This window comes from Linepithema humile, chromosome 8 (assembly GCF_040581485.1).
Source record: "Linepithema humile isolate Giens D197 chromosome 8, Lhum_UNIL_v1.0, whole genome shotgun sequence".
In the NCBI taxonomy this organism is placed as follows: domain Eukaryota; kingdom Metazoa; phylum Arthropoda; class Insecta; order Hymenoptera; family Formicidae; genus Linepithema; species Linepithema humile.
Window position 1 is genome coordinate 7676267 of NC_090135.1, and position 17167 is coordinate 7693433.

The 17167-nt window shown below is 38.2% G+C and overlaps 1 protein-coding gene across 12 annotated transcripts in view; it reads left to right on the forward strand.

Moving 5' to 3' along the window:
- LOC105670558 (Ecdysone-induced protein E74) overlaps positions 1-17167 on the forward strand; it is a 156845-nt gene that overhangs the window by 48940 nt on the left and 90738 nt on the right. For 11 of the 12 annotated variants that reach the window (XM_067360294.1, XM_067360302.1, XM_067360297.1 and 8 more), the window contains 2 exons: positions 114-363; positions 447-545. In XM_067360294.1, the coding sequence (XP_067216395.1) occupies positions 114-363; positions 447-545 (349 nt within the window). The remainder of the gene's footprint in view (positions 1-113; positions 364-446; positions 546-17167) is intronic. The other variant, XM_067360303.1, reaches the window with a different exon arrangement.

Below are 17167 nucleotides of genomic sequence, written 5' to 3' on the forward strand. Positions count from 1 at the left end.
GTCGAGAGACGACAATAAATAATAAAGAAAACAATATCTGCAATAAATTACAGAATAAGCATATTGATCAAGGCATTACTTTCTTTAATCTTGCATTTTTTATTTTCCAACAGAGCAACACAGGCCAATCGGTAGAATTTTCTCCGATGGAGCTAAGTGCTCTGGTAGGAACGCCGGCGGCGCCAAATATGCCGGCGGAGGAAGGCGCAGGTATGTCCAGTGTCACAGGGGAAGAACTTTTTGATCCCCTGGATTTCCTGCGAGAGCTTGAGGCAGAAGCCAGCCAGCCCACCTCCACCACAACCCCTTCCTCTTATAAACGACAAAGGCACAATATCGCTGCTGCAAACCCTTTATTAGCAGGTAACTTGTTGCATGTGACATTATTCATATTTGTAATTCTGTGTTCGCAATATATAATTATTCTTTTAATGTTGTGTATTTAGAAAAATTGGCAGCTCCCTCGACGCAAGCATCTCCGGCTTCCATCTCTTATGTTAGAACAGAAATCAAGACGGAGAATCTTCAATCGGAAACAAGTAAGGGTGAGTGATAAATATGTTACTTTTTCAATTTTTCTTCTGCCTTAACTTGTATCGGTATGGTAGAAAATGCTCTTGGTGTCGATAATATGATTTTCTACAATGGCGATCTGTAGTCAAGCCTTATCATCGAGGCTTATAGTCGATAAAGCGAGTTTTACGAATACTTCCTTACCGGTAACAGATACAGTTCTGTTTACCTTCGAATGCTTAAGACGTCGTGTATTTCATGCCAGTCAAGTCATTCTCTGCACTTATCGCGAATGTAAATCGTATACTGCTGAAAGGATAATTAGCCAAAACTTTAAAAATTGCGAGTCGACATCCGCGTTAATAACAATTACATATATATATATATATATATATATATATATATATATATATACATACATATGTATATCTCGCGTACAATAATTTGAGAAAAAACAAAAGTATATATGCAAGCAATGATACGTGTGTGTACGTGTGCGATGATAATTTTTACAATTGATAGTGACATGCAACGCATAAGCTAACACTTTGTTTCACGATTTTGGTTCCATTATTTTGAAAAAAAGAAATGTTTTCGCAAAAATAGCGCGATTTGACTCAACTCTAAATATCGATTAGCGTAATTTGTTAATGGAGACATTTTATCAAATTTATGTATGTGCATTTGGATGGACGTACTATGTTTTATATATGAATATGTTTTATATATGAATATCTTCATAAAAATTAATTTTCATTGGTCTACTATGAAAAACGTTTCAGTTTTAGATATTTATTTATATTAAATTTATTGGGCAATACAATGCATGGTTTTTAAATATCAAAAAATTTTTTAGAATTTTTTAACTGCTGAAAATAATTTATTTGTGTGCAAACATTATTTTAAAAACTGATTTATAGCATCTGAAATTAGAGTTTGTAAAACATATACGTAATAATTAAACAACTAATTAACAAGTCATACATGATGAATTGGCAGGTTACGCATTTTTTTGTATAATGTGAAATAAATCTACATTTCAAATTACATAATTGCATCCTAAAATTTACATGTCTTAAATCTACACAAAGTTCAACTTTACGAGTTCGAATTTTTATAAATATTAAGTTATGGAGATTTAGAGAGAACTGCCAAATTATTTACGGGCACAGATTAAAGTATTTACAGATTGTACAATCTTAGAGCTCGAAAGTCTAAATAAAGTAATAGATAGCAGTAATGTCTTCTCTATATAGGTATCAAAAACAGGAAATTTGAAATAAAGATAATTGCAGTCTCTTTCCCGATATAGAAGTTTTATCGCTTTGCATTTGGGAATAAATGTGCCAATTTGCCTTGTATATTTTTTGCAAATCAATTTCGATTTGTTTTATCGGACTTTTAACGAGGTGGAGTATCGCCTTGCTATTTCGTTCTGACCGCAGGCCGCGACGAGTAATTACGAGCCGTTAGAACACGAATTGAAGTGGGTGCTCATCGTTGTTCTTTTCACATTTTTAGAAAGCGGTTGGAAAGTGAGAAACCAAACTTTCTAACAAAACTATTACAAATACAGCTTGAAATCTAGTGCTTTTCCCAATATTATATCAAATATAAAATTGCAATAAAATTAAAATCTGCAACAAAGCGGCAACATGTTCTCTCAACAGCAATACACTTTCCTCCGCGAAAGCTGAAGTATAGTTGACTATTTGACAATTATATATTTTTCGTAGAGTTTTTAATATAAATGTAGAACTTTTAATAAATGCACTAAATTTTACATTATCGAAATAACACACTTTGCCTACCGTGGCAAGAGTTTAAATAAAAAAGCTGAAATTGAATATGAGATTGTCTTATACTGCTTGATAAAAAATGATGATTAAAAAATTTCAAATAGAAGCAAAAATATTGATATTTACATTTTACGAAAATATGAAATGATATATATTATATATATCACGCTTTGTTGCAGATATATTAATCCTAAAACATTTGAAGAAAATACAAAGATTCTCATAGCAAAAACACATTGAAATTGAAATTCATACATCGATGATAATATACATGTTTTCTAATTGACATTTATACTTATGTTAAAATGTCTATGACTTAGATGTCGCGCAAACTAATTTTTTCTAATCTTTATTTGAAACAGACAGATTATATTTAACTGGGACACGAAAGCCGAGATTAATTGCATTTAATTTATTAAGGATGTCTCATTTTATCCAGTAGGTTTCGATCGCGCCTTGCGATATCTAGTGAACTCATTAGGCAAACAGGAGGAAAGCGAACATATAATGTGTATACGCTAGTTTTCTGGCGTGTCGACTGGCGTGTGTCTTCGGCACGCGCATCACTTTCACCAAGTACTCGGTGCGTAACGCGCGTAAAAAACGAATTTTCACGCGAGACGGCGTCATTACACGCTCGATTGAGCAGACGCGCGCGTGTCGATGGACGATTTTCATGCAAACGCATACATACGATTTATTATATTTTGTCCCGCATCGCGCATCGCTTTTTCTCACTCTATCTCGTTTCTCAGCCGATCTTTGGAGTCGACGAAGAAATTGCTGACTGCGAGCTCGCCTGTGAAAACAAAAGTAGGGCAAAAGAAAGTAATCTCGCGCGCATTAAACGTCGGAACGCGAATAACTATATGATTCACTTTCGACTCGTTCAGTTACTGGAGCGACTAGCGTGGTGCAACATGCACATTTCTTTAGACGACTTTCGCGAATTACTAGATTGTGATTAGGATGTAACAACAAAATCGAAACCTACTGAATTGTTGATCATAGATTTCGTACAATCTCGCTCCTTTAGCGAAATTGAAATCTCATGGATCTTAAAAATAAAAATCCTAGATTATTTAATGTTGAATTCTCTGATAAATATTGAAGCTTGGAGATTTCACTAATTCTTGAAAAAGCTCTGGGGGGGTTTGATAAGTTATAAATATATTTAGAATTTTAGATTTTTTTATTTCTATAGATTTCAGGCGTTACTAATTCTTTATTCGATATTTATTTATAATAAATTTCTAGGTATTTGAGCTTGAAGTTTTTTATTAAAAGAAAGAGATTCTCCTTTCTATTTTTCTCTTAGTTTCTATAGATTCTAATCTTTGTAAACGTCCCACGTCAGAAGTTTCGAATCCTCGAAATTCTATCGCCTATATAGATTCTACATCCCTGATATAGAATCTGTCGGATTCACGGATTCTGGGTTCCAGCGATCATAGCTTTCTCGAATCCGGGATGCCGCGGATACCCGGTTCTAAAACAGCCCTTGTCTCGTCCTCGCGTCGGAAACGATCCGGAGAATGGAATTTGTCTCGATAACGTGCGCGTGACGTGCAAATGCATCCATCCCTTCGCATTTTCCCCTCCCATCTTTCCCTTTCCGCCTCGCCTTCTCTCCTCGTTGCATCCAGCTGTTCTCCGCCTGTCCGCTGCACTTGTCGCTACCCTCGTTCCCTTGACCCTCCCTAAACACATAAATTCTCTTCGTCGCTCCCCCTTCGTGTCTCCTTCCATCTGTTACTGCTCGGCTGAGACCCCACGGAAATAGATCTGAGATCCCGGCATTGACTTTCTCCGTTTCCTTGTCTAAGCGAAACAAGTGCAGGGACTGCGACGATATTGCTTTAACTCTGCGATCATCCATGACAAGGTCGCCACCGTCAATTAATCCTTTCCACTCCGAGAAAATTTTTTTACATGATTTTTTTTTTCGTGAACACATTTAATCAACGCAGGTTTAGCTAATTTATCGATATGTGCTACATCTATTTTGGAATCTTCAAAGCTACTTATAAATTTTATTAAGTAACAAATTTATATTTAATAGTATTGATGAACGTTTTTGTTAATTATTCTTTACCTTTCTATTCTCTATCATAACGTTTAACAAAAATACACGGAATATTTTAAAGATTTATAATGACGATGGTTGATATTTGCCATCCATAATTTGCTATCCACTTAAATGTCAATCATTGATGAAATTTAATATGAGGCACATTTTTAGTAATCATGTTGTGTTTACCAGTAATTACGTCTAGTAATTACGTTGTTTTTTTTTTTTTTTTTTTTTTGCTAATGTTACCAAGCGTTTAATATAAAGAATTGCTCGACGTACTGCTCAAATATCACGCGTGTTGGGTAATCGCGTGAGAACGGATGGGGTGAGGATTAATTGCGCATCTGAGGGAGCAGTGGATCTAATTCTATGCTAATTGTTCGCCCCGTTTCGCGGCGCTTTAACGTCCTTCTGATCAAGCTGATAACTCGTTTTCGAGCGATTCCACTTTCTGCTTGCTATTCGACCTTTTACGCTTTTCTGGGTTTCATCGAGATGTTATACACAGCTGCCGGTTGCGTGTTCCAACAAATCCCACGCGACATTGCGCTTGCCACACTTGATGGAAGTTGTTGCGAACTTTTACCAAAGGAAATCCCTCGTTCTGTCAGCGAAGTTGCTTTTGATTTATTTTTATTCTGACATTGCGCACGAACGCTTCTTCGCCGTTTTTTTATCCGCCATGTTGGAAGTTATTGATAAAATATACAACAATGTGAAACCGAAAAATACATGCGTGAAATATGTACTAAAAATATTAGCGGTAATGGAAGAAAAAATTTCTCCGCATTACTTGCATATTTGTATAAATTTGTGTCAATTATTATTTATTAGTTTTCAATATAAGAGCTGCGCGAATTTTTTTGTTAAATATCTGGCAAAATAAATACTTTTAAAGTACCTACATGTCGAGTATTATCGACGAGCAATCGCACATGAGAAGTGGAGATATTGATATTCTTTCAGTTTAAATGCCTTTCGCTGTACCTCGCTGACAGATGCATTTTTCAATTACTCGAGCTTGTAATTTTTCTTTTCTTAGGGAAAAAAAAAGTACGCTTCTAAATTCAAAGGCGGCACGCAATAGTGCGGCATGGCGCGGCGCACCGTGGTGCGTTACACGGAATTGCGTGTAACGCGTCGGCTTCGAGGGATCCCGAGCTGGTTGGGTAATCGGCTTCCTCGTATTGCCACACGCCGCGCCGGTACCACAAGGCGCACTTGTATGTTTCTCCTTCTTCTTCTTCCTCCTTCTCCTTCCCGTCGTATCGTTTGAAAGTGAATTCAACATGGCCACTTTAAGAGACGGTGCGAAGTTACGAAGCATACGCATTCGCACGCACACGAGCGTGTGCATGCGTGGCGTGTGCGTGTGCGTGCATATATTGCGCGGCCGGTGATAGTACACAATCGCGTAACAAGTGTTGACATTTTCTACAATCAGGTCAGGGCCCCCTCGCAGAGTGTACCGGCATTACCTGTAACCCTTCCTCAACGCGAATTCGCACGCGGATGTAAATATTGTTTTGCGGTCAAAAAATGATCTTTGTTTTCTCATCTTTGTCACTCCTTTCCCCCCCCCTCGATCTTTTCGTTGAATTCCGGACGGGAAACTTTGGATTTATACATAAAAAAAATACTTTATATATTTGAGCTTAACAATTTTACTTATTTAAATGGAATCTTGATTTATATATCAAACGTGCGTTTCTCATTTTTAATAATGCACTTAAATATTTCAAAAATAGAAGATTTTTGGAAGAAGGATTTTAGATGACAGTTATGCGATTGCCACGCGGGCTAAAGATGGTGTGACCTTAATTTGGTCTTGAGTTCCACCAACGTTAGATTAAGATTGATTTGAATTTTTCAAGCATTATATTTTTCAAGCATATATATTTTTAGCATTATATATTTTTTTCTATTTTTAAAAACCTTATTTTTTCTAAATTTAACGATGTATAAAAATTATAGGGTTGTTTCGAGAAAAATATTTTTTAGTCTGATTCTCTTGCTTTTTGAGTCCATCTTGTTTCTATTTTGGAATATGTATGTAATTACTTCTTTTATGCCGCTTAATCGCAAAGATAAGAAAAACAAAAGATATTAGAAAAGATAACGTTGACTCTAATTATCGAATGTCTTTCCTACTTCCCAAAATATATGATATCATATGATAATATCGTTATCATTCTAATAATATGAAATAAAAAAGATAAGCTAACAGATTGCGGATCTTTACAACTTTAGACAAATTCGGAAGCCACTTATCAAGTGTACGGTGATCGTGCAAGCGAATTTAAGAAACGACTTGTTGAAAATCGACCGCTGTTTGCGCAAACTCATTTTCTGTTGCTATGAAAATTAGAAATGCGCGGCAGTCATTTCGAGAAATGATTTTTCATGCTGCAACAACTCACCCAATTGCAACCCGGTGTCTGCTGGTATTGCGACAGATAACGTTTTATTTGATGCCGATTACACTAGCAATTCGGTTAATCGCCACGTTGAACAAATAGCGATTACGTAAAATAGGAGATTCCAGCAAATGGTAAATTCAAATAAAATTGATGACCTAAATTAGGTTCTATTAGATGGACAAACAACATTTGACTATTATCATAAGAGATTCGTAAGTCAATGCTTACAGTATTACATATTTTATCACGTACTATCTTGCGCGATAAAAAATTTAAAAATATCGCGGGAGCATGACTTCGTACAATAAAAAGACTTTTATTCTAGAATGAATGTAGATCTCTAAGTAAACAACATTGTTGCGCCACATTAAACATTATTTAAGACGCTCCGAAATGAACAACGACGAGGCGGAAATCATTCGTTTGTCGCATCGTCCGACACGTACGAAAACATCGGCATAGTTCTGTGATCTTTTCACATCTACGTCTCGTTGATGTTGATAAACGGAGGGCAGGTGGGAGCCGGCGGGGGCTTGTTCGGAAGGGGTTAACAAAAAGTTTCCGGGTGGCGCGATCTCGACTGCAGTTAAAGGCACATTAACGAGAACACGTGCAGTCCGCCGAACGTAACGTATATCTTTTTAGGGAGTCATCACTTTTTAGAAGTCGGGGTTGTTTACGCTAGACTTCCTCGACAGCCCCTTTTTTCGGCGACTTGTCAAAGGCTATCCCTCTTCCGGCGTGATTAGAAATTCTTGAAATCGACATAACCGGAGTTCCCGGCGTGGAATTTAGCTTGTGTAAAAACAAATCCGTCGAAAATTCGTGAGAAATACTAATTGGAGCGATGAGAATGGTATTTTCGTCCAGATACGTTTATATTCTATTTGTTACGCAAATACGAAGATTTCATTGAATTTATTTGCTCACGCGTTCGCTTCGTAAAAAGCGTTTCGGAATTATATCGGGAATGTTTTTTGCAAAAACGTATCTGCACAATCGGAAGAAATATTAGTCGACCGATAAGAACAATATTTTCATTCTACATTGTCGTCGCAATGCAATTCCCCTTATTTATCACGCAAATAAAAAGTTTCCGCGAGTCTTATCTCTGCGCAACAAGGAAACGAGCATCGAATAACAGCGCTATAATTAAGATATATCTTTGTTTTATACGGAAAATCGAGATGTGCGGAAAATATTGAGCACGAAAAATAATATTGCCTACAATTTCTTACAGAAATAAATACTTTAGGCGCAAATATATTCAAAAAGATTGTTATTCATGTTTTTCGAAACATCTGTTCGCCACGCGAAAACGAAAGAGTTCCTCTTCTTCTCTCTGTGTGATCTAATATTTCATTTTTCAATATTATTTTTGAATTATAGTTATCAATGTTACAAATTCAATACTTCGAAGCAACACTCGCCACAGTAAAAAAGCGTGCAAAATATAGCGTGATGCGTTTAAAAACTTGTTGCGTTTATCAGATCGCACAAAGTTGAAGTGGCTGTCGCGGAAGTCTTCAAGGTCCGTTCATTGTGTCGATACCCGACTTTCTTTCTTTTTTTTTTTTCGTTTAAGTATAAAATTTGCGATCGTAATCGACAATGCGTGCCGGAGCGCCTAAGTAATAATCATGTTTTCAAGGACGGACCAGTAACCTTAATTTTCACGAGCAGCATGCAATCATTACCGTCATCATCGTTATTGTTGTTATTTTCGCACTGACAATTGTTCCAACTTTTGACTAATATTTTATCAGTAAAAATATACTTTCTCTGATCGAGGAAAAAGGAAACTTGTTATGTCCAAAATCGAATTTTTCCGTTCTCTTTTTAGAAACAATTTTAAAAGGCATATTTGTGGTACGATAAAAAGTTTGTCGTATAAATAACGCTTTAAAGGTCTTCTTGTCTATTCTACGCGCCAAGAAATAAACAATTTCGCAAGAGTCACATAGCACGAGAGGCGATTTCCTTATACACGAGTCACCGCGTAAAAGTCACACACGCACTCGCGATTGTATCTCGAAATTGGGTTACGATTATACAATTAGTGTGAGCGAGCGAGCGATTGATTCAATCGATTTAAATATCTGATAGATCACCATCTGTAGGTGCTTTCATAAGCACGCTTCCGTCGTAATTGCAATTATTTGCCCTATATCGCGATATTTCTCCATAATTATTGGTCTCGTGTGTTAATCTCGATTAATATTTAGTAGTGCGCGCACGCTAATCGCGAGATTAAAATTTTCACGTATACAGCTCACTCATAAATTTCGAAAAGTTCTAGATTTTTCAATATGTGCATATGTATCTAGATAAAGTTTTATCGGAGCCAGTCGTCACGTTTAAAAAAAAAAAGAAGACATAATCAATTTCTATTATTTATACGCAGTAGCGACCATTTCGCTGAAGTCCTTAAATTTTTAATCGTTTATGTTAATGCTTTAACGATGTTTCTTTCGGCTTAGTTTACGGTAGGTTTTGGACAAACAACACACGCGACTTTCGATACACTCCGTATTACGGCTTCATCGATTACAGACTTTATCGCGGAATGTAGGTCAAGTATGTATGACCGTCGTGAATTATCTTTCCTCTTTTCTTGATTTAACGAACGGCTCGCGCTTGGCGCGAGTCATTAAGTATCGTTAAATATCATAGTAATTAGTAATCGCGCGAGACATCGCTGTCGCGATTCGACGAGGGAGGTGGGGGGGAGATGCGCGTATCGCTGACCCCGGTAGAACTTGGAAAATCCTGGCCATCTTTCAATTTCGCTGCCGATTGTTCGCAGTTTTTTTTTTCATTCACTCCAACCGCAGTATGCTAATGATCAGGATTTCCCATCGACGGATGCGTCGTTTGTCGCGCATCTCGTTTCGAGTGCCACGTGCAGGCATGCGCGTCTTTTTACGCTTGTATTATTTTCCTGTAGTGATCCACAAGTTATATTATCGAACTATTGCTGACGATGATAACTGTAAGTCAGTCGTACGATGTCATTTAAATCTCTCATGCGCGTTAATTAGTTCCTAAACCGACATACACTTTTATTTTTCTGTAGAGATACGATGAGACCAGATTTTCTTCTCGGTTAGCGATCACACGGAGCAAAGTGACCGGCTGATTTAAGAGGGAAACGCAAGGAAGAATAGAATAATTTTCTTTACATGGTTAAAATAGATTTCTTATTCAACAATAATAAAAATAGAATTATGGAATTGATTAAAGGTTAAAAATACAGAACGAACTTCCGGCGAAGTTCTCCTACGAGATACGCGTGTGTACTGATATCCGCGAGGGACCGAGTTTCCATTCCCGATATGCATTTTGCGCGAGCGTTCCGCGCTCCACCCTTGAGAACGCGTGTGCTACATGAAATTATAAAATCTCGCCGTGTTTTTGCAGACGCCGCGAATATTGTGCCCGGGAGAGCGAAAAAGAATAAATTACGCGCGCGAATTCGATGAGATGACGGGACGCGTGTGTGCGTGCGTACGAGTGTCGCGATTTACACGCGTGTACGATATCACACTTGCCGGCGGCGGTCATGGGGGGAGGATCGGGGTGGGGAGGGGGGGAGGAAGAAATACGTGTATGGCAACGCAACAGTTTAGAGTGAAGTGTTACGTCAGTGAAAGTGTTATGCCAATGTGGGCCGAGGCTAACTTGTGGAGCCCTGTCTCCGCGCATACGTGTTTTGCGTTCGTGTGCGTGCGGGTAAACGAAACTCCGTATAACATATGCAGGTACGTATTTGATGGCTTCGCTTTGCTCTCGATCTCTCTCTCTCGCGATCTCTCTTTCTCCCTCCTGCCCTCGAATAATCGAGATTGGATCGGAATAGGAACACGCGCAGGAAGTCTCGCGTTCAAGGAAATTCCATGGCTGCCCGAGTTATGCGAGTGCCGCTGGTATTATGGCGCATCGAGAGCATGATTTATGGAATTAGAATAAATCGAGTTTGCTTTGCGCCGAGCAAACATCGAGAAAAATTGATGAAAAATGATAAACGTCAGAGTTTGATAAAACAGTTTGTGGGCTTTATTGATGAATAATTGCGGGATTAAAGGGCATAATTCTGACACAGATTTGTAAAATATATTTTGTTAACATCACAGAATAGATCCGCACATTTTTTTTTTTGTTAATTTTACGCCGTAAGAAAAAGTTATGCGAAAGAGATCGACGCACTCTTTGTGTTACGATAGATTGCGTACGCTTCTTCGATCGATCGATTATTCGCATGTATCGTTAGGCTATCCGATGACGTCTTTTCTCGAGAATGTCGAATCCCGGCGATATAATGGAATGCAATTGCTTCTTACGTGGGATGGATTGATTGTACGATGCAATTGAAACAGGATGCAGGTTCTCGGCTCATATTTCCATTCTTTTTCGTTCGAATGTCATGACAGAATTTATCTGATGAAATCGTTATCAGGAAATTACTTAATGCATTACCTAATGACATTAAAAGTCAAAGGTTTAACAAACGATTGTAACTAGCTATTTTTAAGTCAAGCTTTATTCAATAGGTAATTACAATTGTACATCTTTGACAAATAATCTTTTATTAAACGTTTGCAAAAGAAGTAATGATCCGAAATTTGCCAGAGAACGCATCGTAATATGATATAGTGACAATATTATAATATCTAAAATTTTACATTATAAGATAAAGTGATATATCAATTATTTCAGTTAATAACCTGACGGTGAAAAAATTTGCAATCATAAGTCACATTCGATTAGAAGAAACAACCGTGCGTTAAAATGTATGCGGGTATCCGTAATCTCGTTGTAACGACGTAATACCATGCAGCTTATCGTGTAATTACAGCATTGATTATGCCTGTCGTTTTTGTCGTAGTGTGTCCTTTTTTTATCAGCCGAAAAATATAAAAATGTGCTCACTGTTAGAAGAGTTTTTTTATATAGACTGAAGTTTGTTAAGTAACTGGATTATTAGATTTCTTCGCGCCAAATTTTATGGCGTTTTCCAAATGCTTCTCTGCGTTAAACTCATGTACAGATGTGTGTCGCGCTGTCATACGCATTACTTCCATAAGAAGTACGACCCTGATGAGAACACGTTTTTCACGTAACACGGATTGTTCCCGGAAAAGGCACGATTGAATTCATTTTGGTGACTTTAATTAGACATCTGAGAAAGAGAGATTCCCTTTTTGTTTTTCGATCAACATGCACCAATTGGGTCGAAGTTCATTAAATTTTGAGATATTGTTTTTCACCAGAAAACTTATCATTGCGGAGAATTGAAAGTCGCAATTGAATAAACGCAACTTGAATAAACTTCGCGTGGTCCATCGCGCGGAAATGAAGACGAATGCTTTTTTTTGTCGCAGGTTCCGCGATAACGCTGGCTTGCATAACGTGTCACCTATAAATCAATGTCACTTGTAATTCCACACAGATAAAAGAACTTGCTTGTGTTTGGAAAGCACGCTAATATCAGTCATAAAAATGCAATTCAGCATCTTTCAGAAATCATGTGCGTAATAAAAATAGTATTTGTTATTATAATTTTTAAATACGATTATTTTCTTTGTCATATGAATTGTTTCTGTATAAATCATATTTTTTGAAGTAAAAAAATATATTGGGGTGAAAAATATATAGAATAGAAGCATTAGAATGAAAAAAATAGAATAGAATATTAAAAAGTAGTATATTGTTTTAAAGATAATTGGATACGAAGCGTAATTGATATGAATTAATAATTGGAAGATATATTTTATATGTGCTGTGAAAAATAATTGCAAGTTTGGAAAAAAATATTGATTCATTTCATAGAATATATTATCAAATTTATGATTAATGCATGAGACGCTTTAATATGCTGTCATCGAATCGAATACATTTCAGTTACAAATCAACTTTTTTTCATACGATGTAAGCGCGAAACGTTCATTTCCCGAATACACGAGTAAGCTATACGTAGCTGTACGTAAATAATGCACGTTCGTGAAGTCGCGACAATAATTCGAATAGCTTATAAAATATTTCGTTCTGTCGTCTCGAGCATCGCTGATATTCCGCAACGACAACAAGATATTATTCAAAGTGGTCTGAGCGAATAATCGAGTTTAGACGATTCTGTACGTCTTCAATAGACAGCTGTATCCGAATTCACTTAACAGTTCAGAAGAGGCTACTATTGATCTAACAATCGAAATTCGCGCAGAAATCAATATTATGACGCCGAAATGGGGTTTTATCTCGCGAAAATTCCGCATATACCAAACGCTATTTTTCTCTCTTTAATGTCCTCTATCGGCGTATTGGAAAATGCAACGCGTCGTCATCTCTCCGCACAATAAATTATGCGACAAATCACATTCCGCGTCGCGATGTTCGTCTTCGTTCTTTCGTACGAAGATTTCTTTACTTAAACTATTGTAACTATTGGACTAGCATTATTAGTTAAAATACAATTTCTTATTTGCGCCACATTGTTCGTAACACTTATCGATATCTTTTTTCCGTGCTATCGGTCGGAGTTGTAGGGAGCGATGCGCGAGCTCCTTTAATTAAATGCGGGAGCCTCGTTTCGATGGGTATCGCGAGGAGAAGGGAAAGCCGGTCGGATATGAGAATACGAAGGGAAACTGACGCGAAGCCGACTGTGTATACGAGACGCGCGCATAGAACAGCAGGAAGTCGGCTTCGTGTCACGATTCCGCTGCCTGGCTGCGAGTGTTGCGTTATCGTGCCCCGCAAAAGCGGAGGTTGTGCGAAATAACAGCCTATGGCGCACACGGCACCGTCATGGTCGGGCCCGTGTTGTACTCACGCTCTTGAAGGATCCGACGTCGCGAAGGACTGCGGATGCGCGCGCGATCTAGATCCCACCGGGTTTGGGGAATTTTCCATTTTTCGCAGTCACTTTCCATAATTGGCGGAAGCGCGCGCTTATAACCTTCCGCGAATTTTTATCACCGTTTCCCGGATATGCTTCGGAAAGTGTGCATGTTACTTTTTTTTCCATGTAAGACATTGTTTTGCAAAACAAGTAAAACATTATGCGATAGAATGCCCAGACTGAGTGAGATGTAAGCTGAGATATTAATTTGTTGGCACCGCCGAGCTCTACATCAATAAAACAGCCACATTGTCGCGCAAAACCGTTATAGAATTAAATACGGTTTATCAATCTTTTAATGCCGATTTAGATCAAAATTAATTTAGAAATTCATTTATTATAATAGCTAAGAATAGTTGATCTCAGGAGAATTGCGTTTGACACGCGAAGAAACTACGCGAAACGAATTCCGACGACGTCGCCAAAATATTGATCTCTTCGCGAATTTCAACCCCGCTAAAATTAACATTCGCTTAAGTTGTATCCGTTGACCAAATAACCTGTCATTTAAAGCAATCTTGCATTATTTCGCACTACATGACACTCGTTTGATTACGTGAGTCCAGCAAGAAAACGAGTTCACAAATGGTACTATTTGTTTATTTTTCGCATTCGGTATTAAAGTGGAAATAGCGACCGAAAGAGACGTTTCTCTAAACGAAACTAGTCAGTCTCGACAATGTAACTTTAATGCGATTCAATATTATTATGAAAAGGCGCTGAAGGCTGGCAGCAGCTTGTGACCTAAAAACTTACACCACTATTGCACTCCTTCGCATTCTTTCCCATCTTGTTAATATCCAGGATGCGATGAGGAACGATTGGAAGACGTGAGAGAAATAATCGATTCGATGGATGTTGTTCGAAGAGGTGAAATCACGCCGCGATTGAGAAAAATAATTTATTACCGAAAAGTCTTCAGGGATATCTGCGAAGTATCGTACAATACGCATCGCGAGAGGCACAGACCGCTAGAACGAGGGTTGGCGAGGGAATGGGGGAGAGAGAGAGAGAGAGAGAGAGAGGTAGACAGAAAGAGAAACAGAGAGATCGTATCTCGATTCCAGAAAATGTATTTTTATCGTTGCATCGCTCTCAGCGGCCGCGCTCCGGTGGCACGATGAAATAATTCCCACGTGATTATACGTCGGATTGGATGATATGCGAATTAAAGCGCGAATTTAAACATTAAGGTCTGCTCCGTTACTCGTTGAAGGTACGTGAAAAATTAATTGACCTGCGAATAATTTTGCAATAATAAGGTGCCGATAATAAAAGATTTTTCACGACGGTGGTGTTTTAATCGCGACACGATTATATTTATTTCTAGCCGTGAATTGCCATAGGCAGGACCGCAAACTGAAGGAAACGATAGATTTTTAGAATAGATCTCATTAGGCAAAACTCATGCCTCCCGTTGACACTATTGCGTCATCCGCTCCGAATATAATGCGCCATGATATTCCATCATTACTGATACAAGTACGCGCAATCTTATGAAAATTGGCCAACTTTACATAAACACGTCAAATATTTTTTCGCACGGCTTGTTTACAAGTAATGGATTATATTTACAGCGCGAAAGGTTATAGAACGCAGAGAATCCGATGCATAGAAATTTTGCGTACTTCGGCTAGAAGTTTTATTGACCCGCGGATCATTTGTCATTGATTTATTCATTTTTTCCCTCGATTTACATCAGTGACATATCTTACGTTACGATTATTCTGATGCCGGCGATACGCGCAATGAGAAGACTTCATCACTTGTTTGCGTGAATAATTTCGATCACAGCTATTTTCGCCTTCTCGCATGCATTATGGACGAATGTGCAGACAGAAGATGTCTACTCTTCCGCGATCGATCTAACGACGACTCGCGTAAGCTCGTCAGCGTAGAAATTATTTCTAACTCGCTGTGCACGTGTGGTATTCGTGTTGCAAATTAGGTCATCAGACGGTGCCCGAAATCCGATAATTGTCTGAAAAGGTATAATTCGCACACGGTGGCGCTGTTCTCTCTTCTCACCGTCGACGCCGGCGTTAAATATCCTCGCAACGATCGCGTTTATTTCGAGACACCGATAATTTCGAATCGTCTGCGCCGCCAATCTCTGTCGCCGCGAGTTCACGCCGTAAGAAAATCTATAACGTATTTACCGAACGGACTTTGGTCCGCAAATAGCGAAAACCGATGCGAATATCGGTCGTCCCGTTGGAAATCGATGTTGGGGTCAAACCACAAAATTTAACCGCAAGAGTACGAGCTGCGACATTCGATTGTTGCACGAACTCGACAATTTTCGCTCTGTCTTTTGCGAGCTTATTACGCTATTTATTAACGCCTGCAGTGCTCTTTAAATTCTGACAAATTTTGATGAAGTTGTACAAATAATTCGTCACTTTCAAACAATCCGTGCGAGAAATTATTTGTCGATGTATTTGTTTTTAAGAGCAACCTATTTTCATACGGTTGCATGTTGCGTTTGACAAGATAGAATCTTTAAGAATAATGTAAGGTAACGTAATTTCTTCTTTCTCGTGAGAAACCTTTTAAAAAGCGAGGAATCCGTGACATGCAATGCGGATTGTCTTTATATTATTATTACGACATAACGTAGACTTAGCGAAACTAAAGTGCGAAAAATTACAACGTGTGTCCCGCCGGCTTCGAATTAGCGCAACACGGGGGACTCATGCCTTGGAACTATCGCTTCCTGTAATCTAGGAGTTCTTTGATAAAATTTGCTGTCGCACGTGATTGATTTTCACGATCGTGTAAATTGCGATTGCCAAGCCAGTTTTGCAAGAATGCGCTGGAATTCTAACGTTCGATAAAAACGTACAATTAACAACACGGTAGCGAATAATATTTCATAGCGAAATTAATCTATTGACAGGACATAGTGCGTCCTTCACCTAGAAACAAATGGAATTAACATAAACATGCGCCGGTAAGCGGCACATTGCTATTTAAATAATATAGGCATTTAAATGCCTTTTAATAATCACGCGCAACTTGCTCCGACAGCATAAAATTTCAAAATATCCTACGCACTTAAGCATTAGTTAAATACTTAAAGTTTTTTCTTTCAATTGTAAATAATTGATTATTCATCATCGATGCTTTTTACTCCTGATCTTTACAGCACAATCTTTTTCGGAAAGATTCCTTTTAATTCTATTGGTTCGAATGCTTCTCGAGCGTGTCCCGCAAAGTTCTGTTATGGCTGTTATCTGACGACAACAACCGCATAGAAATAGAATTCGTTTCGAGGACGCTGCAAAAATGCGGCTCACTATGTTTGGCGAATCGCGAATTACTCGTAAAAGATACAAGAGTCTGCTGCAATTGTAGCCGCGAGCAAAAAACTTGTCACCCGATATAGAATTCGAAGGAGGGAACAAGTTCTAATATTCTTGTCGACAGCCGCCGAAAAAGCAGCGGCGAGATTCGTCAAAAT